Raw genomic sequence first — 21,420 nt, forward strand, 5'->3', positions numbered from 1 at the left:
CAACACCAACGACCAGGACCAGGGACCACGACCTTCCCCAGTCCCCCAAACCCCTGACAGGCCATCACCCTCCTCCCCCTCCCTTTCTCCCTCCTCCCCACACCTGAAATTCACTGAGGAGATGATGGAGCGGGTCAATGCTGGGCTCAGATCTACCCCCCGGCCCAATCCCTTTTTGTCCCCCATAAACCCCCCACCAGAGCGGCCAAAGGTTCGCCATCGAGCCCCACCCTCAACAGAGCAATCGAAGTCACATTGCCCAGCCTCGCCCCCCCTTAGTTCCTCTTCATGCCCTGTCTCCGCAGTCTGATGTGTGATGTGTGGAGGGTCCGGGCTGTGAGGATTATGGCAGTGGTGACTTTTCCCAGGAGAAGCTGGGACCCTGTTTACTAGAAGGTTTTAAAATCTCTGTACTTTTAGGTGACAGGAGACATGTGGCCTGGTCAAAACACAGAGAGCTGCACTCTAAAAGATCTTTAAACATAGTAAACATACCTTGTGTGCCACAGACTGCTCCCAAACACGAGGGGACAAGTAATACCTCTAAAACACTTAAGTTGGCTTTATTAAACATTAGATCTCTAGCTGGGAAAACATTTTTAATTAATGATTTAATCACTGAGCACAGCCTTGATTTTATGTTTTTAACTGAAACTTGGTTGGACCAAAGTAACAGTGGAGCTGTTCTCATCGAGACGACCCCTCCTAACTACAGTTTTATCAGTGAGGCCAGGGCGAGCAGGAGAGGAGGAGGGGTTGCTGTCTTATTTAATGAATCATTTCAATGTAAGCAGCTATCTCCTGGAAGTTTTCAGTCTTTTGAATATGTGGCTTTACAGCTGAAGGCCCCATCCAAAGTTGTGTTTCTTAATGTTTACAGGCCTCCCAAATACTGCACAGACTTTTTTAATGACCTCAGTGAACTGCTGTCTGTGATCTGTGTTGATTTTGACTGTGTAATTATTGCTGGGGATTTTAACATTCATGTGGACAACCCTCAGGACAAAGGGACTAAAGACCTGAGTAACACTCTGGGCAACTTTGGGCTGACTCAGCATGTAACAGAGGCCACACATAATAGAGGACACACTCTTGACCTACTGATCTCCAAAGGCCTGAGCATTTCAAAGGTTACTGTGTCTGATGTGGGCCTGTCTGATCATTACTGTGTTTTCTTTGAAAGTAAAATCTCAGCCCACACAAATATATCAACAACAGTGATCACAAAACGGTGTATAACTGAACACAATAGTGCAATTTTTAACCAGGTCTTCCCATTAACACCTGACCTGTCCAGAGGGTCAGTCAATGAGCTCGTCAATAGCTTCAATGCTAACATGTTAAATGTAATGGACACTATTGCTCCCATTAAGGTGAAGGTTATCTCTGGAAGGAAAAAGTCTCCATGGAGAAACTCCACACTGGTGAAAAATGAAAAAAGAGAGTGTAGGAAAGCTGAGCGCAGATGGAGAAAAACAAACCTCCAGGTTCATTATGACATCTATAAAGAGAAACTTCACAATTATAATTTACAACTGAGGAATGCAAGAAGGTCCTACTTCTCTGACATCATCACTAAAAACAGCCATAATGCTCGGGTCTTATTTTCTACAGTTGACAGGCTAACAAACCCTCCTGTGTCAGTGGCAGCTGAACTTCATTCGACCATGGCCTGCAATGACTTTGCCAAATTCTTCACTGAAAAAATCCAAAAAATTAGACAAGCAATTGGTACATCAACAGCAGATCCAGGATATGTACTGTGTCCACCAAAAAACTGTTTAAACACCATGAAACAGTTTCACCCGATTAACAGCAAAGACCTGGAGGACATCTTAGGTCAACTGAACTCCTCCTCCTGCTGTTTAGATGTCCTGCCAACAAGTTTTTTCAAAAAGGTCTCAAAGACTTTAGAGTCAGACCTGTTACAGATCGTCAACTTTTCTTTATTATCAGGTGTGTTTCCAGAATCACTAAAAACTGCTGTAATCAAACCTATACTGAAAAAGGACAATCTTGACAAGACACAAATGAACAACTACAGGCCGATCTCAAATCTCCCGTTTTTAAGTAAGATCATTGAAAAAGCAGTTTCTCAACAGCTCAGTTACTTCTTAACACAGAATAACTGCTATGATGCCTTCCAGTCAGGTTTTAGACAGAACCACAGCACTGAAACTGCTCTGACCAAAGTGTTTAATGACATATGTCTGAATACAGACAGTGGAAAAATGTCAGTCCTAGTTTTACTGGATCTCAGTGCAGCATTTGATACAGTTGACCACAACATATTACTCAAACGACTGGAGAACTGGACAGGTCTTTCAGGAACTGTACTAAACTGGTTCAAAACATACGTAGAAAACAGGAAATACTTTGTATCAATAGGTAACTTCACATCTGAGCAGACAAGTATCACATGTGGAGTTCCCCAAGGTTCCATCTTGGGACCCCTTCTGTTTAACATCTACATGCTCCCACTGGCACAGATTATAAAGAACAACAAAATAAACTATCACAGCTATGCAGATGACACACAAATATATATCACAATGTCACCAGGAGACCGAGGCCCTGTACAGGCTCTTGGTAAATGCATTGAGGAAATCAATGACTGGTTGTGCCACAATTTTCTCCAGCTAAACAAAAACAAAACTGAGGTAAAGAACTTCAATCTATACATCTAAAAACCACAAACCAGGCGAGAAATTTGGGTGTAGTGATGGATGCAGACCTAAACTTAGAAAAACACATTAAGACAATAACAAAGTCAGCTTACTATCACCTCAAGAATATTTCAAGGATAAAAGATCTGATGTCTCAACAGGACCTGGAAAAACTAGTCCATGCATTCATCTTTAGTAGGCTTGATTACTGTAACAGCATCTTTACAGGTCTACCTAAAAAATCAGTCAGACAACTACAGCTCATTCAGAACTCTGCTGCTCGAGTCCTCACTAAGACCAAAAAAGTGGACCACATCAGTCCAGCTCTGAGGTCCTTACACTGGCTGCCTGTCCGTCAGAGGATAGACTTTAAAGTTCTGATGCTGGTCTATAAAGCTCTGAATGGTTTAGGACCAAAATACATCAGTGACCTCCTGACCCAGTATGAACCTTCCAGATCCCTCAGGTCATCTGGATCCGGTCTTTTATCAGTTCCCAGAGTCAGAACCAGACACGGAGAAGCTGCATTCAGCTTTTATGCTCCTTATATCTGGAACAAACTCCCAGAAAGCCTCAGATCAGCTGAAACACTCAGTTTATTTAAATCCAGGTTGAAGACTCACCTGTTCTCAGCTGCATTTGAATAAAGCACCAAATCCACACTTTAAGCTTAAATTTCAAAACTTACATTTAACTACTGATTTTATCTGTTTTGATTTTATATACTGTTGTTTGTTTGTTTGTTAATTAGTTAGTTTATTTGCTTGTTTTAATCAATTGTAAATCATGCTTTTTATTTGTTCTTGTTTCTAATGTCTCTGTAAAGCACTTTGAATCACCTTGTTGTTGAATTGTGCTATACAAATAAACTTGCCTTGCCTTTAATTACCAAATGATTTCAGGTTTTTACAGGAAACTTGAGGAAATAAAGTCTGAAACAACTGATGAATAAAGATGCACATCATCTGCAAACTTAATATTTGTTGAAATTTGCTCATTAATGTTGTTGTTGGACATTAAATCCATTTAACAGTAAAGTTACTGAAGTCTTTAAATTGTTAGCCTGACAATAAAGAACATTTAGAGTTTAAAGGTGTAAAGATGTGAATCGTTTTGGACGTTTCTGTACTGGGAACAAATAAAAGACACCAGCGTCCAGTTTGTCACAGCAAAACAGATTTATTGATGTGTCACTGAGTCCATGATTGACTGGAATAATCATTTTTACAATAAAACTGGTGCATAGATGATTCTGACCAATCAGACTGCAGATTCAACAGTTCAACATGCAAACTCTGCTGACTTCAAACCGGTAAATAATATAAAGCATCAGGATGACGAGGTTACCTGTAAACTTACATTCAGCTCGGTTTAGGACTCCTTAAAGAATAAAATCACACTTGAATTTACATCTTCAGTTATTATAGAAAAGTATTCTATCAGCAGCTGATCGTTTATCCCAGAAACCGTAATCTAAGAGCAAACAGTAAATACGAGTTAGCATCACTCTGCTGAAGCTTCTGCAGAGCCGATTATTACAAACACACGAAGCTCAAACACTTTAAATAGTGACAAATAACAGCTCACTCTCCTCAGATTACAATCAAACAGGAAACCAGTGATGCTGCATACTGGTTCCCAACGATCGTAACATTTCCCAGTCAGATCAGCAGGAACATCCTCTGCAAAGTGAAACTTTCTTAAATGCTTAGTTACACATTTGCTTCGGTTTTCAGGACTAAGATGCTGCTGGTTGCTGTTCAGGTGTCTCACCAAGCAGAGCGTGAGACCCTCAGACTAAACTAGAGTACATGTTTTTCTTCTACAGAGCCATAAAATGTGACTGGCAGCTACAGCATGCTTATACGTGAACAGGATGTGTAGTGAAACTAACGACAGTGCAGAGCTGCAGAGCTCCTGTCCTATATGGGGAAGAGCTCCGGCTCCTTGTAGCAGATATAATGAGCATCCATGCAGCAGTCGTCGTCGCTCCACTCAAAGCCCGTGCCGTTTCCCAGACTCATGATGGTGCACTGGCCTTCCTCCACCCCACCGGGCTCGCCGTCACCCCAGGTGGTGCTGTTGACGCTGTCCCCGTTCACCCAGAACCACTCCCCGTTCAGCGAGCTGCGCCGCATGCCGATCCACACCTCTTGTACAGTGTTGTTAGTTAAAGACCTGTTCTGGTAAAGTTTGCCATAGATCTGTTTCTGGAGGTCGGCGCTTGACAGGCAGAGCAGCTCTAGTTTGCGATCAGCGCAGGTTTTAAAAGATTTACGCCAGTCGCTGGGTTGTTCTTCCAAGTCTAGAACCTCGGGGGTCACGGCGCAGCCCCTGAAATCTGTTCGGGAAGAAGAAGAAGAAAAGGCTGAAATCAGAGGTTTCACAAGACTAAACATTAAAGCAAACGTCCGAGGCGTAAAGTTTAGGGTGCAGTCGTTCACATTTATTGGAAGGAAGCAGCTAAAGAGTCGACGCTTGCTTTTTCCCTGGGCTCCTGTTTGCTCTCATCGGGTTCTTTCTTTAAATCTGTTCTAGTTTGTATTTCAGTTGTTGTTGTTATCGCAGCTCCATCACTGCTCTGTGCGTCTGACGTTTGTGTTTCCATTCTTGAGTCCCATTTTTCCCACTTATATAAATCAAAGTTTAGCTTCAAAGGTAAACATTTCTGGATTCTTTATTTATTTCTGCTTTATTTTGCTGATCATGGCTCACATGTGTGAGCTGCAGCGGCGATCGTGGCTCAAGAGTTGGCAGTTTGGAAGGTTGCCGGTTCGAGCCCGGCTCGGACAGTCTCGGTCGTTGTGTCCTTGAGCAAGACACTTCACCCGTTGCCTACTGGTGGTGGTCAGAGGGCCCGGTGGCGCCAGTGTCCGGCAGCCTCGCCTCTGTCAGTGCGCCCCAGGGCGGCTGTGGCTACAATGTAGCTGCCATCACCAGTGTGTGAATGTGTGGATGATTGTGTAAAGTGCTTTGGGGTCCTTAGGGACTAGTAAAGCGCTTTACAAATGCAGGCCATTTTCACCATTTATCCTTCTAGTTCAGGCCTCACAACCGTGAGGAACACTCCTGTCCAGACGAAGATCGCCGACAGGCTCCACGGGGAGGGTGGAGTCAGGCTGGCTGTACTGACAGTGCAGCATATTAATGGAAGGTAAACGGGAATGACGCCTGCAGCTCTACAAAACGTGGGAGATCTTCCTGTGGAGTGCACCGAGGCTGGTGTCCAAGCATCAGGAGCCACCTCACGCTCCTACTATCAAAGCACTCCTGAACCCACGACAGCATCAGAGACATCTTATCTGGACTAAAGAGGGAAAGAACGGGACTGTTGCTCTGTCCAAGTTCTCTTGGAAATGAAAGGCAGCATCAGGCTCCCGGACTCTTGACGAGCAGACACTTAGATGCTTGAGTCTGCGGTCGGTGATGATTCGGGGCCGTGTGCCATCTGCTGACGAACTTTAAGGACTTAGCACCCGCCCACAGCTCACCTGACCTGACACCCCAAATCAGTGGGAGAGGCCAAACATCTGACACACCAATCCAAGCTGAAGGCCTGTAAGCAGCTGTGCTTCAGTGAGACCTCAGCAGGACAAGCTGAGCGCTCAGGTGAGCACGCTTCAGAGGCTGGACGTTTCTGTACTGAGAGTCCTGCGACTGATCTCGTCTGATTTTAATGACGTAAGCATCACAATAAAAAGTCTGCATTAAATTACAAACCAAACTTTTTTCATGATCTTTGTTGTTTTAGATGCACGGGTACATATGACGTGTCCTGCACACAGTGGATATTATCACTAACTGTGGAAATCAGCAGCAGTTCCTCACCTGGGCTTGAACTGACGACAGGTGCCTGGTTCCCAAACAAAGTGCTTCCATTGTTCCCGCTAAAGTAGACGGCCATTTTGGAGGAAGTGTGCCAGATGACAGTTTCACCCAAACTCAGAGGAACTTGTATCGAGCTGTAATCAGTCCCCTCCAGTTTCGTCCAGTCTGCACTTGATATGTGGTTATTTCCAACACGAACCCCGTCGGTGACGTTACTGCTGACCACGATCACGGCGTAGTTCTTGGAGATCGTGGATAATGCTGTGACCACAAAGCAGCAGGCAAAGTTTGCTGTTGGGATCAGAGGGAGAAGTAATCCCGGCCGGTAGAGGATGGCTGTGCCGGCTACATCATACGTCGGTGAGCTTGAGGCGTAGGGCGTGACGCTGGTGGAATCGTTCTGTGCCAAAAGTACCATCGTCTCTCCCTGGGCCAGAAATGGAGGAACTAAGTACTTCAGCGTCCTGCCTGGGGCTGGCGGCAGAATGGTGTACAGCAGCCCGCAGCTGCAGTAGCGCTGGACGGCGCAGGGGTGGCCAAAGAGGACGGCCACTGGCTTTTCAGCTGTCACGTTTTTAAACCCTGCACTCTCATTCAACCAGATCTGAGCAACCTGGCCTGACTGGAGGGAAACTTGCGTCTTTAATCCTCCGACGTTCACGTTGTTTTGCTGCTGAACACCGTTGACGATGATGATTCTGAACGGGCCTCGCTCCGTCACCGTCTGCACAACTAAGTCCTGATAATTGTTTGTGCCGGGAATTGTGGGTATTGGTGGGATGAGGTACGTTGTGCCGAGTTTGTCTGTAGGTATGACGACAGCAGTCTGCAGACTGTCTTCTTTACGGCTGATGGCTTGAACGGTGATATCTTTGTTGCTGTCAATGGTCAGAGTTTTGTTGGAGATGTTTTGCTTCCCGAGTTCCAGCTTTGCATTCACGGTGAAATTCCAAACATCTCCAGCGTCCAGGACCCGTGGCTCAGACTTGTCGTACTCTTGAACTCGGACTGTTGTCCCGTTTCTCAAAGCAGTGATTATGACCATGTTTGTGGGCGGGCTGGGGTAGTAGCTGGCGATGTTCTCCGGAAACACAACGATAAAGTTTTGGCCAACGGTGTCGTAAGGCACAGGGCCCGTGGACTCTGGTGAAAGAAAACACAGCAGCTGTTTAATGAGGAAGAAACAGAACCGTCTTTGTCCTTCCTTTCTACCACATTTTCAGGAATTCTGGTGAAAATTATTCCAAATAAAAAGAGAATTCTGGATGATTCAGCAGAAATATTCTGAAAATCAAAAACCCTGCCTGATTTAAATTTGGCTTGATCTATCCCAGCATCCTCCTCTGTCACACCAACCCTCTGCATCACCTCTTTCCTCCTGCCTGCAGCTCCATCTTTATCCTCCACCCTCAAACCACCTCGTCCCTCTGACTCATTTCTGATCCTGTCCTTCCCGCTCATGAACATCGAGCCCGTGTCTTTGTCATCGTGCTACGACGTTTGTGTCCATGCATCACAGCAGGTCTCACTGACTCACAGAATAAACTGTGCAGGTGATCGAGTGGGTAAATGTAAATGGCATCAAGAACATGTAAAAACACGGACAAAAGATCACAGATTGCAGACTGTATATTAAAGATGGCCATCACCATTTTTGTTTTTAAACCACAGCTGATTATCATATTGAACAGCAGCTAAGCTTGAAAACTTCAGTCAGGTGATCATTTCTATAGCAACAAGCAGACTACAGACTGAACACACCCATCGCCGCCTCAGAGGAAGTGTCCATGCCCCTGAAACAGAGCCCTTCACTTCATTGGCTGGTTTGAGAGCAGGTGGGTGGAGCTTCTGTTTATTTTCATAAAGACCAAAGAGCAGAAAAGCTGAAGGCTAACAGGGATGACGTTACACTGACACCCTGCTTTTAAGCCGTGTTGAAGCTCGAGCGACACGTTTAAGCCGAGCACAGAAACTCAGGTACACTCGATCAGCTGAGCAGGAATAGAAAAGCCCCCCCTCTGTTGTTATGAAGACGCAGCATCTGCAGCCCTTTTCCCCTTTATCTGCCCGGGTTGACTGCTTTTCCTTTGCAACCCACCACGACCGTGTGTACATGCTTGTCGTCATAGAAACATGTCTGCGACGTCATTATTATGTGACACAAACACTACAGCAAAGGTGGAGGTCGAAGCGAACGTAAGCCCGCCGCTCGGTCTGTGGCTTTCCTCACACTCGTTGTTTGTTAGCCATTTCCTTCGTTCCCGAGTTTCATAAATGGCGGTTTTGATTTTGGTGAACGAGATGCTACCGACCAGCCAATCGGTGGCGTGCAGTCTGACGACGTCACATTTTAGTGCGTGTTTGGATGGCTTGGAGCCCCGGCTGAGCAGGTGCTGAAATAGTACCGGGTACTATGACCTAATGGGAAACCCTGGAAACCGGGGCGAGTGGATCCGAGGAGGTACTAATGCAGGGGTGGGCAACTCCAGGCCCCGAGGGCCGGTGTCCCTGCAGGTTTTAGATGTGTCCATGAACCAACACAGCTGATTTAAACGGCTAAATTAGCTCCTCAACATGTCTTCAGTTCTCCAGAGGCTGGTAGTGAACTAATCATGCACTCAGAAAAATAAAGGTGCCAACTGGAACCAAAAGTGGTTCTTTAGACTGATGCCATAGAAGAACCTTTTTTGGTGCCACAAAGAACCTTTCAAACAATGGTTCTTTGAAGAACCATTTCTTTCAGTGGTTCATTGAAGAACCATTAAAGGTGCCCCAAAGAACCATCAAGAAATGGTTCTTTGGGGCACCTTTAATGGTTTTTCAAAGAACCTTTTTAAAAATGGTTCTTCAAATGGTTCTTTAAAAGAACCATTTTAAAGAACCTTTTTAAAAATGGTTCTTCAAATGGTTCTTTAAAAAACCATTTTAAATCTTTCAAAATAAAATGTATCATAAATTGAATTTGAGTAGGGTAAAATAAATACGAGCACAGCATAGACATATATTAATGGTTTATTGTCATTTTGTAGTATACCCAAAGACAAAAAGGCATTTTAACCCTCAGCACAACATCACTACTAATACATGTCACATATTAGTGTTTTAAACAGTAATAATTAAATATATTTGCTATACTATAAATAAATATATATAAATACTATAGCTACGGATAACACAACAAATAATACATGTATTGTTTAATTAATAAAACATCAGAAAGTGATAAAACACAATAGAAATAGCTTCATAACAGACCAATAAATCAACACATTTTCATCAGCAGATGTTTGCATGTTCAGTAAAAATATTTCAACAACAAGTTTATGATTAAAATGATCAATGAACTTCAGCCTTACACTATGTAATGTACGTTTCATGTTGTACTCATGGTCCTTTGTTAGTCCAGTTTAGGATAATGTCTGTGACGTATGTTTCATATCAAATATATGTTAGATCAAAACAAGCCCACACCTGCAGTTGTTTCAGTTTTTGCACTGGTGTTTCCTGTCAGCTGGTCAACCTCACTCTGGCGGACATCCATATCAGCCAACCAAACGACAAGTTCCTCCCTTTGTGCTTCAAATCCCTCCCACTCTGAGACAAGGAGCTGAAAGAGAGAGAAAAGAGTCAATTATAAAGAAGAGAGAAAAGTGAAACCCTCCTCAGCAGGTCTGACTCGCATACCTGCAGTTGACCTGTGATGGACTCCAGTTTGGCGTTCACGTCATCCCTCGTCGATGCCAGCAGCCGAGTCTGCAGGGTGCCCTGGAAGAGCTGAGTTAATGTTCGACTCCTCCTGGTCAGGCTCTCCAGCTGGATGAGCCGAGGTCTCCCCTCTCGCCGCTGCCTCTGAACACAGAAACACAAATTGCATCTGAAGCAGGAGGAGCAGATTTTTTGTGTTATTCGTTTCTAAATCCAGGCTAGATCACGTGGAGGTATTTGGAAAACTTTTTTGGCCAGTGGACAACTGTTGTCTTGCAGAAAGTCAAATCAAACATATGCGATACACAATCAATTCACAAGAACACATTATAAAAAATAAGTCCAGTTCTTGCCTGATTTCAAGTGAAATCTGCATCAAAACAGGGTGACAGAAGTAAAACGAGTGCACAAAGCCTCACTTTGTACAAGCCTGCTATTATAGTTCTCCTCTATGCAGACGACTTTCCTGTTTTCAAGGCACAACTTGGATCTGCTGTACGAATCTTATGGATACACACTAAATGAAACAATAGTGTGCATGACTCCAGATTCTGATCCCTCATCCTAATATGGTCCCAACATAGCAACAGCAATAAAGCAAATGTTGAGGCTTCAAAATACAAAGTCCATAAACTAATGGCTGACATGGGTTTTATCATAAGTAGGGATGGGTATCGAAAACTGGTTCTTGTTGAGAACCGGTTCCCACTGTTTCAATTCCTTGGAATCGTTTGCCACTTTTAAAAACGATTCCCTTATCGATTCCAGTCGCCCCGAATGACGTCATCACGTTGAGTAGCGTCTTTTACCCAGTAGGAAACACGGCGCCTGAGCGGCACAAACGCTCAAAAGTTTGGTTACACTTTATGAGAAAGGATGACAACAGGGCAACGTGCAATACTTGCAAAGTAGAGATTTCATCAAAGGGAGGAAACACTACGAATATGCAAAAGCATTTGCTCAAAAAACACGCGATTGCTTTCAACGAATGTCGTGTTTTTGATCCGCTCCGGACTAGCGAAGCTCAACCCAGAAGCAGCGGTAGCGTTTCCACGTCCTCTCCCGTTAATACTGCAGGTAACTAATCAATTAGCATTGCATATTATGTTAGCGCGATTTACCTTATTACAAAACCTGCTATTACTGTGCGTTGCATTTAGATAACCATGATGAGAGAGACAGAGTCTGGCTGGCTCAGATGCTGGCAGTTCTCGCTGCAGTCTACCGGTAGCGTCTCCTTTCAGGCCAGGATAGACGAATGTCACCGAGCAGTGTCTAAGTTTGTGGTCAAAGGCTTGCACCCATTTGCCACAGCAGATGCCCCCGATTTCACTTTGGTAAGTGAATGTGTTTAATTGTAGGCAGGACATTACTGGATATTCTTGTGTAATTGCTACAGAATAATTTATGTTACACTTTGTTATTGCTACAGGAGAATATTTATTTTATTATTTTACATACCGTATTTTCACGACCATAAGGCGCACTTAAAAGTCTTAGATTTTCTTCAAAAAGTACGGCGCGCCCTATAGCGCAGTGCGCCCTGTGTGTTGTAAGGAGGACGTAGTAGAGAACACCATGAGAACGCTAAAGGGTGAAGTGTGGGCGCAACCCTGAAAATGGCAACGAGACACGCTTATGAAGCACAGTTTAAACTGAAGGCCATCAGCTACGCGGAGGAACATGGAAATCGAGCAGCGGCGAGAGAATTTAAGATTAACGAATCGATGGTTCGCAAATGGAGGAAGCTGGAAAACAAGCTCCGGCAGGTCAAGAAAACGCAGCTGAGTTTCCGCGGACATAAGGCGAGGTGGCCCGAGTTGGAGGAAAGACTCGAGCGGTGGATCATCGAGCAAAGAACGAGCGGGAGAAGCGTTTCGACGGTCACCATTCGGCTAAAAGCAGTTTCACTTTCACTTTTTATGAAACGGTGCCATTTTTCCATCCGGACCAGGACTACGGTAGCGCAGCAACTTCCAGCGGATTATAAGGAAAAGCTGGCCATCTTCCGCTCCTACTGCAGCAAACACATCGGCGACAAAAACATCCAGCCCAGCCACATCACAAACATGGACGAGGTCCCGCTCACTTTTGACATCCCGGTGAGTCACACTGTGGAGAAGAAGGGGACCAGCACGGTAGCGATACGCACAACAGGGCACGAAAAGTCTTCTTTTACTGTTGTGCTTGACTGCCATGCTAATGGACAGAAACTGCCGCCTATGGTGATTTTTAAGAGAAAGACTTTGCCTAAAGAGAAGTTTCCAGCAGGAATCATCATTAAGGCAAATGAAAAGGGCTGGATGGATGAGGAAATGATGAAAGAGTGGCTGAGGGAGGTGTATGTAAGGAGACCAGGTGGTTTTTTCCACGCGTCACCATCGCTCTTAATCTGTGACTCTATGCGTGCCCATCTCACAGCCGATGTGAAAAAACTAATGAAACAAAGGAACTGTGAGCTTGCTGTCATTCCGGGAGGCCTGACAAAGGAACTCCAACCGCTGGACATCGGTGTGAACCGCCCGTTCAAAGTAAGGCTGCGAGCGGCCTGGGAGCGATGGATGACCGATGGAGACCACAGTTTCACTAAGAGTGGAAGGCAGCGCCGGGCGAGTTACGCCACAATTTGCGAATGGATTGTAGATGCTTGGGCTAACATGTCTGCTGGCACTGTTGTTCGAGCTTTCGCAAAAGCCGGCATCATTTCCGAGGAGCCGCACGGCACGGAAAGTGACTCTGACGGTGAAGAAAGTGAACCTGGCATGTTTGATGGAGATTTAGCGCAGCTGTTCAATTCAGACACAGAGGATGAGGACTTTGATGGGTTTGATTGATGATAAAAATGTGAGTACCAAACTTTGTTTTGCTCCTGCTTTATTGTTAAATATGCACACTTGTATGCTTGTGTGTTGTTGTTGATGATGACGATTACTGGTAATAAAAATGTGAGTAAGGTACCGAACTCAGGTTTGCTCCCGCTTTATTTTTAAATACGCATACGGTACTTGTATGCGCCCTATGGTCCAGTGCGCCTTATGTGTGTGTTAAATACAGTAAGGGCACACATAACTGAGACTGCGCCTTTTAGCACAGTGCGCCTTATGGTCGTGAAAATACGGTATACATTTTTTTCCTGGGGACCCTGTGACACCCCATTGAAGAGCCGTAGGCTGGATCTCTTAAGATCTCACTGTTGGGTTTGTAAGGCCATGTTACTCCTAAATTTCTATCTTGTTCAAAGAGAAGATATAAAACACAGTTCTAAGCTAATCGGCTTTAGTGTTCTCCTTTTTAAAAAAAAAGAATCGATAAGAGAATCGATAAGGAATCGAATCGTTAAACAGAATCGAAAATGGAATCGGAATCGTTAAAATCTTATCAATACCCATCCCTAATCATAAGGGTGATAAATATACAGATTTCAGTCTGTCTTAGAGATTTGATGTTCATTTACCTGCAGATGCACTATACGTGCCTGCTCCATGGTTTTTCACAACATTTTGCACATCACTATTTAATACAGGAAGTACGTGAACTAAAACAAGTCATCTTTCTTTGTGAGAGGACCATATTAATGAAACAAACCTCAATGACATCATAGGGATCCCTAAAGATGCTCCTGCTGCTTCTCTTCCTCCTCGTCCTCGCCTTCCATCCAATTGTAATTCAACCTAATTGTGTTTCTCCCCCTCCTCTTCCTCATTTTGTTGGAGCTGTGAACACAATTAATGTGAATCTGGATTAATTTGTGCAAACAAGAAACATCTACAGCTTTTTGGTCAGAGGTGCTCTTGTGATTTAAGCCGGGTAGAGTAGATTTATGTGTTGATGCTACCTGCTTCAGCTCTGGCTGCTGAGTGATAGTTACACCCTGGCTGGATTACAAACTTTAACCATGTGCTGAACTTTGGCCCAGCGTTGATACCTCTTGTTAGTATAACGACCTCTTCTTAGCTTAATGTATGATGTATGATGGTGGATAAATGAAATATACAAAAAAATTAACTATATTACAAAAGAACATCTATCTTGGAAACATCAAATGACCGGAGCATAACTTGTCAACTAGTCCGAAACTAAGTTATGCAGGAACAGTCAAAGACACCTTCTCATGTCACATTTCTATTCATTTCTATATAATTCGATTAGACAATAAAGAGTTATCTAATCTAATTATTCATTCAAAACTCTTATGCATAGCTGTATTTTATACAGCTCATACAGAATTCAAAGTACAGGTTCATGTGAGTATTTAATGTACGGCTCAGATCTACAGAATTTCAGAGTTTCTAGAGCAGACACAGAGCTCACATCACAACAGGCTTCAGGCGCCATTTTAGTGACTTTAACAATATATTACATTTTAATTTCGGTCTAGCTGACATTAGGTTATGTACGCAGCACGCAATTGAACCACATATTTTAGAAGCCAAAGGTTCAAATTAGCTGGGAGCACCTTCACTTAATTATAACAGTGGTTTTGTTAGGAAAACAGTTGGATACTAAATTGCGCTGACGTCAACGGCTAACGTATCTAGCTAATCGCTACTGTTAGCACAACATTAACAGCAAGCTACAATGACGAGTAACAAAAACAAAACAGTAATAAGGTTTTAATGAAAATGTTTTACCTTTTCTAACAGTCCCAAAATCCACAGCTTCAAAGTCCAGCAGGTACTGAAGACTGTTATCCGTTTCGCTGTCACCGTCCGTGAGGTTTTTTCCCGAAAGGTCAAGGCCCGCCGCTCGCACACTCTGTCTGCGCATGCGCATCCCAACGACTGACCCCCTCCGTCCGCTCCCGGGAGGTTACAGTATGACCTGTTCTGACGTCACTCTCTCTCTCCCTGTCATTTATTTGGCTCGAAACACATATTAACAAATTGCTCAGTGATGAACAACTACTCAGATCATTTACCTAAGCAGTGCGCTTTGTCAAAACGAAGTCTGTGTCCATTACACTGACATTCTGTTCTGCAATTGTTATTTACTTGTATTTTATAATTTGACTTTACATACTGCTGGGTGGTTTGTAAAGTTTATTATTATCATTATGCTATATTTTCAAAAATATATAATAATCTCAAAAGTAATGCCTTGGAGTAGAATATAGTAATGCTTTATTAAAATTTAAAACTAAAGTACAGTATTTGAATGTGTGTATTGTGTCTACTGTTTGCAAATATTTCTAATTTTTATTTGAATATTCAGTTTCCTACCATGTTCTCTTAAAGGGTAATTGCCAGGTATCCCGCCCTTCCCCTTCGCACACACATGCACACAAAGAAAACACACAGTATAATTCACAGCCTCATTATAGTGAATAAATATTTATGCCATTTACACCATCAAACTTAGATTGCTAAGGATGAAGAACCTTTTGTTCTTTAAAGAACCATTTGTAATAGCTGAAGAACCATCCACAAAATAAAAAGGTTCTTTGACGTATGATGGTTCTTTAAAGAACCATGAAGACATCTGAAGAACCATTTAAGAACCATAATTTTTCTGAGTGTGTGATTCAGGTGTGTTGACCCAAGGTGAGATCTAAAACCTGCAGGACCCCGGCCCTCGGGGCCTGGGATTGCCCACCCCTGTACTAATGGAAAAGGAGCTTATGTTTCACATCGGGCTGTAAACGTGTTTATTTCTGATGCTCATGTTAACAGTGGCATCTACGCTGAAGCCTCTGGTGGACAGAAGGGGAACTGCAGGTTCACAGTTGGATTATCAGTGTTTCAGATCAAACTGTAAGCATGCAGATTATACTGGAGAATAAAATGATGGGTTCCAACAAGCTGCAGTTTGTTAGTAAAGATGGGTTAATGACAATAATGTCAAGATTAAATGTCAGTAATGAATGTTCGGTTTGAGTTTTGAATTCTTATTATAATTTGGATCCTAAAGCTCTTTTGCAGTGAGCAGGTGGGAGGAGTGATACTCTTCATACAGTCTGTAATATTTCACATGTAGCATCTATGACCCCAAACTGCAGGTGACCCAAAAGAAGCCCAGGTGTGCTGATCGTCGCGTTTACCTGAGCTCCTCGCTCCCAGCAGCAGCAGGAGGACCAAAGGATACATGATGGAGGAAAAACACCAACGTCTCCCTGCGACGTACAAAGACACGTAAAGAAACAAAGGATCACATGAGGTTAATGTCCTGCTGCTGCTTAACTTTGAGTTCAAAATCATCTGAGATATGACGTCACATTTACCTCAGTTTATCATCAAATTACAGAAGTGGCTTTGTGTGCGTTTGATATGAAGCTTCTGTCGACACAAAGGAAAAATATCAGGAAACACTGAAAAACTGCGAACACAAACTCAAACACGTTTAATGCTTAAATAATAAATCAGAAAATAGATCACATGCAATAAAGTCAAATATTTTAAAAGTACAAAAACATTTTATCAAAATACAAATGTATGAAAAAGAAAACCGGGCCGAGCTAATGTTCAATCAAATCTGAAGAAGCGTGAAACAACAAACGGCTCTGTGATCGATCGAGCTGCAAACGGGTCAAAATCAGAATTTGTGCCTTTGAGGAGAAACCCGAGTCTTACCTGCCGGTCTGCGGTCAGCGGCTGACTGTGGGGAGTTTTCCACAGTCACCTTCTTTCCTGTCCTTCAGGTATGGAAACGATCATTTGTGAGTCAAACTCGCAGTGATTTGGAAGACATTTGCATGCCATGCACATCAGTGCAGGTGTGGCTGGGGCCTCGCGACTGTGCGAGCTCCTGCAGCTAAAAGCACCAAATTGATCTGTCAGAGCTTCGATTCATCTTTGATCCTGTCGTCACATCTGAAATGTCTCATCTTGTACTTGGTGTGGTCGTTCGGACAGACAGGAGAGAAGCCGTCAGCTGTTAAACCTGGATGATATTTCCTGTGGTCAGAAACGTCCAACCACGAACTGACCTCGGCTTCAGTCGGCGTGCACATTAAACACGTGCTTTCCTCTGATCAGCTGATGATAATAATCAATCAATCAAAATGTATTCATATAGCACATTTTAAAGACCGCAGTACACCAAAGTGCTTTCCAGTAAAATCCTGATACAGATAAAAAAAATCACAATATAAAATATAAATTACAGATATAAATAAAATAAATAAAATATAAAATAATTACATAATCTAAATGCAGAGCCAGATGTAAATTACCCTAATTAGCCCTGAATGGCAGGTTAAACAAATACGTTTTTAGGCGTGATTTAAAAGACTGAATGGAATCTGATGCACGAACATGAAGAGGAAGAGTATTGCATAACCTGGGTGCAGCAACGGCACGGTCTCCCCTGGTCTTCAGCCGAGACCAGGTTGCACTAAGAGCAGCTGGCCCGATGATCTCAATGCTCTCTGAGGGCTACAGACAGAGATCAGTAGTCAGGTGCCATATTGTTTAGGATTTTATAAGCAAACAATAAAATTTTAAAATCAATTCGGTATTTAATAGGAAGCCAGTGTAAGTTGGCCAGAACAGGAGTGATGGAGTCGTACTTTCTAGTGCCGGTCAAGAGACGTGCTGCGGCATTTTGGACCAGCTGCAATCGCTGAAGAAGAGAAGACTGGAGGCCCGAGTAGAGCGAATTACAATAATCCAGTCTTGAAGTGATGAAAGCATGAATGAGTTTCTCCAGATCTTTGTGTGGTATGTAAGGTTTAGCCTTAGAAATTAGGCGTAGTTGGTGAAAGCTGGTTTTTACCACAGTAGAAACCTGTTTATCTAGTTTGAAGGAGCTATCCATGAAAACTCCAAGATTCCTAGCAGCATCAGTGAGGTGGTTAGCAACAGGCCCGAGTGTGCCGGTCAGTTGTCCCAGAGGCATATTTCTATCAAAAACGATAATTTCTGTCTTCTTTTCATTTAAAGTAAGAAAGTTACGTGATAACCAGTCTTTGACATCGCTCAGACAATCAAACAGAGGATGTAGTGAAGATGAAACATCCCCAGTCAGGTGGAGGTAGATTTGAATATCATCAGCACAGCAGTGAAAAGAGACTTTATGCTTTTCAAAAATGGAGCCCAAGGGCAGCATGTACAGAGAAAACAACACAGGACCCAGCACCGAGCCCTGGGGCACACCACAGCAAAGAGGGGCAGAAGAAGAGGAATATTTTCCCATCATGACAGAGAACGACCTCTCAGAGAAATATGATTTAAACCATGAGAGATTTCCTTTAAGGCCTACTACTTGTTCCAACCTTGCCAAAAGGATTTCATGGTCAACCGTGTCAAAGGCTGAAGTCAAATCCAATAGAACTGAGACCGCAGAGCGCCCAGAGTCGGCGATGAGAAGGTCATTGAAAACTCTTAGTAGGGCAGTTTCGGTGCTGTGACGCGGTCTAAATCCAGACTGGAGTTTATCACTTATACCGTTTCTCTCTAAGTGGGTCTGTAGTTGCTGAAGCACTAGTTTCTCTAAGACTTTTGACATGAAGGGAGTTTAGAAATCGGCCTGTAATTTGCTAGAGTGTTACGATCAAGGCTGCTTTTCTTGGTAACAGGTTGCACGACTGCATGTTTACAGACAGTCGGAACACAGCCAGATGACAGTGATGAGTCCATTAAAAATAACAATAAAGGTGCTCAGCTCTTTCTTTTAGCAACTCTGCTTCTACACGCAGCGCTTCAGCTATCAGAGTGCAGGCCACCTCCTGCCAAACGCTCTTCCTCTCCACCTTCATCAGGCGCTTCTGTGGACTTGCTCCCCCCCGCGGGGATAATCGAGTCAAACAGTAATTAATGGACGAGGTTATTTTAGGGAAACAAAGGTCTTTGGGAGGAACTGGGACATATTTTAAAATCAGTGACTTTTTTTAACATTTTCTGATGAGAATAGAAAAATCCAGAAAATGTATTATTTTGTCCTGTTATCTGTTCTCACAAATGTGTCCACCCGTCTGTGCCTTTCTTTCCTCTAACAGACGCTCACAGCTAACCTATTTAAACCTGTTTCTCTGCACGTGTTTTCCATGCAGCTCTTTGTTATCCAACACTTGCAGCTGTGTGTAACAGTGGTGTGGCTGTGAGCAGTGTTGTTGCTACAGGCTCTGCTTCCTGATCTCATCTGCAGTCAGTTTGAAAGTCAAATGAGGCTGAGCTCGCTCTGAGCCGTGTTTTACAGTCAGCGTCCATTTAAATGATCCCTGTAACCTGTTTAAAGGACAGCGCGTCCCGTCTGTGCTGTTTAAATTAGTTTGACTGGAATTAAAACAGGAAAGAGTAAATTCAGAAAACAGAGATCAGCTTCTTCATTTTTTTAAACATCATGTAAAAACACTTTCATCTGGATTTGGTATCACAATTAAAATTATTTTTGTGTGTGTGTCCCGTTTGGATCTTTAGCCATCAGAATTGTTGTCTTAAGGCCAAGAAAGATGCAACTGCAAAGCTCTCTCAAAAACATTTTGAGAGAGCTTTGCAGATTATTTTAAGGTCTACATTAATAAGGGCTATTGGACGATAGCTTGAAGGAAATACAGGGTTGTCCAGAATTCTTTGTAAAAATCTGGACCTGGAGCCTTATTATTGGGCATACTTATCAGGCTTCCTGGAGTTCACCTGGCGTCAGTGGCGAATCCAGTGCCACTGCTTGGGTGTCTAATAACTTTGGAAGAGTTATGTTGTCGAGAAATTGATCAATTTCGTTTTTAGATGGGTTTATTTGTGGTGTATATAAAGTTTCATAGAAATCCCTAAAAATGTTGTTTATTTTTTTAAGATCATATATTGTGTTCCCAGATAAATCTTTAACAGCACATATAGTTGTTTTTTCTTTATTGATTTTTAACTGGTTAGCAAGAAATTGTCCTGATTTGTTACCGTGTTCATAATTTTGCAGGCGAAGTCTTTGTACTAAGAATTTAGTCTTTTTATTAATAATTTCATTTAACAAGGAGGATTACAGTGTGTGTGTGTGTGTGTGTGTGTGTGTGTGTGTGTGTGTGTGTGTGTGTGTGTGTGTGTCCTCTAATCTGTAATCTGCCTCTAGATTACAGTTTGCAGGAAGTCTTAAATAATGACATCATTGTGTGGCTGTGGCCCCGCCCCCTGCATGATATCACTCAGAGCTGGATGGTCTGTGAGAGCAGCAGCATGGCCGCCTTCGTCTCAGTGAGTAATCTTCATTTTATTCCATCTGTTTTGTGTATTTTGTGTCTTCGATCATCGAGAGCTTTTTCTCTGTTTGTTTTTTTCTTTCTTCATATTTAGAACAAAGAGTCTGATATTTGATCCTGTCACTTTTTAATCAGGAGCTTTTCTTATCTCACTGATTTTCAGCAAATAAAAAAGCAAAGTAAGTAAGTTTAAGTTTTAGTAACATTTCATTTATTAAAAGGAAAATAAATTCAAGCTCTGGAAGTTTTATGTTAGTCGACGCTTTTTGGAGATGATTTTTGTACGTTGCTGAGAAACTTTTAGAAAGTGAAGAAAATGTTTCAGGAACATTTTTTATTTTTATATTTGTTTAAAGTTTTGGGCTTTTTAGAAAAAGAGGAGCTTTTTGAGATGGGACGAGTTTAATCTTTGATCTCAATTAAACTCACCAACATGAAATAGTTTTTACAGAAAGTAATCCAGGTAAAAACAAATCACTGAGACTCAGCAGCAGCTTCCTGGTTGTTTTTCTAACCACATCAGGATAATGTGACGATGCTCCACCTTTAAATGGGTCTGACAGATGCTGCTGCGAGGAAGCAGCCTGTATCTGGTGGCCTCTGTGTGCTGCTGCTGGTAAACGAGGTCTAATTAAAGCAGAAGTAGGTCTGTGGCGGCGGCGGCGGCTCCTGGGAGCCGTCCTGCAGACGGAGCGCTCGAATTAGACCCAGCGTCCTCTGAGATCAGCTGATCCAGTCCGTCCTTCACAAACATGTAGATTAAACTTCCTTCCTTGAAACGCAGCGAGCTGTCCTGCTGCTCAGGGCGTGTGACCAGGGACTATTTTCAGCAGCGGAATAATCCACGTTTGGTACGCGTTGTGTGACCAGTTATCCCTCTGAAGGATGTCCTCCTCTCGTTTCAGCTGGTAACATGTCAGCACTGCCCCGTCACCTCCACCCGCCGCGGCCTCATCTACAGAGACTCTCTCTCCGCTCTGTCCAGGAACCTCAGGGCCCCCGGGGGCCCCCGTCAGCCCCCGGGCCCCCGGCCGCAGGGCTTCGGCCTCCAAGGCGGACGCCGCTGCAGGCTCAACAGGTACGGCGCGCACATCT

General features: G+C 43.3%; 1 protein-coding gene across 1 annotated transcript; it reads right to left on the minus strand.

Annotated features, from left to right (window-relative positions):
• Positions 1–4,588: 4,588 nt before the first annotated feature.
• On the minus strand, positions 4,589–14,972 carry LOC146623599 (uncharacterized). The gene is made up of 5 exons (XM_085364959.1): positions 14,841–14,972; positions 10,179–10,343; positions 9,966–10,101; positions 6,495–7,637; positions 4,589–5,007 (listed from the first exon to the last, which is right to left on the minus strand). Exons 1-5 carry the CDS (start codon positions 14,970–14,972, stop codon positions 4,589–4,591), a joined length of 1,995 nt encoding a protein of 664 aa, XP_085221085.1.
• Positions 14,973–21,420: the final 6,448 nt, after the last annotated feature.

The sequence above is a fragment of the Diplotaxodon limnothrissa genome, linkage group LG11 (assembly GCF_057381915.1).
Source record: "Diplotaxodon limnothrissa isolate DT_005_m linkage group LG11, D_limnothrissa_male_GT1.1, whole genome shotgun sequence".
In the NCBI taxonomy this organism is placed as follows: Eukaryota; Metazoa; Chordata; class Actinopteri; order Cichliformes; family Cichlidae; genus Diplotaxodon; species Diplotaxodon limnothrissa.

Coding starts and splice junctions, on each gene's coding strand:
- LOC146623599 (XM_085364959.1), bottom strand. CDS start 14,972: ATGCGCATGCGCAGACAGAGTGTGCGAGCGGCGGGCCTTGACCTTTCG. Junction 10,344..14,840: donor AAGCTGTGGATTTTGGGACT/GTTAGAAAAGGT, acceptor TTCTGTGTTCAG/AGGCAGCGGCGAGAGGGGAG. Junction 7,638..9,965: donor AAAAACTGAAACAACTGCAG/GTGTGGGCTTGT, acceptor TTCTTTCACCAG/AGTCCACGGGCCCTGTGCCT.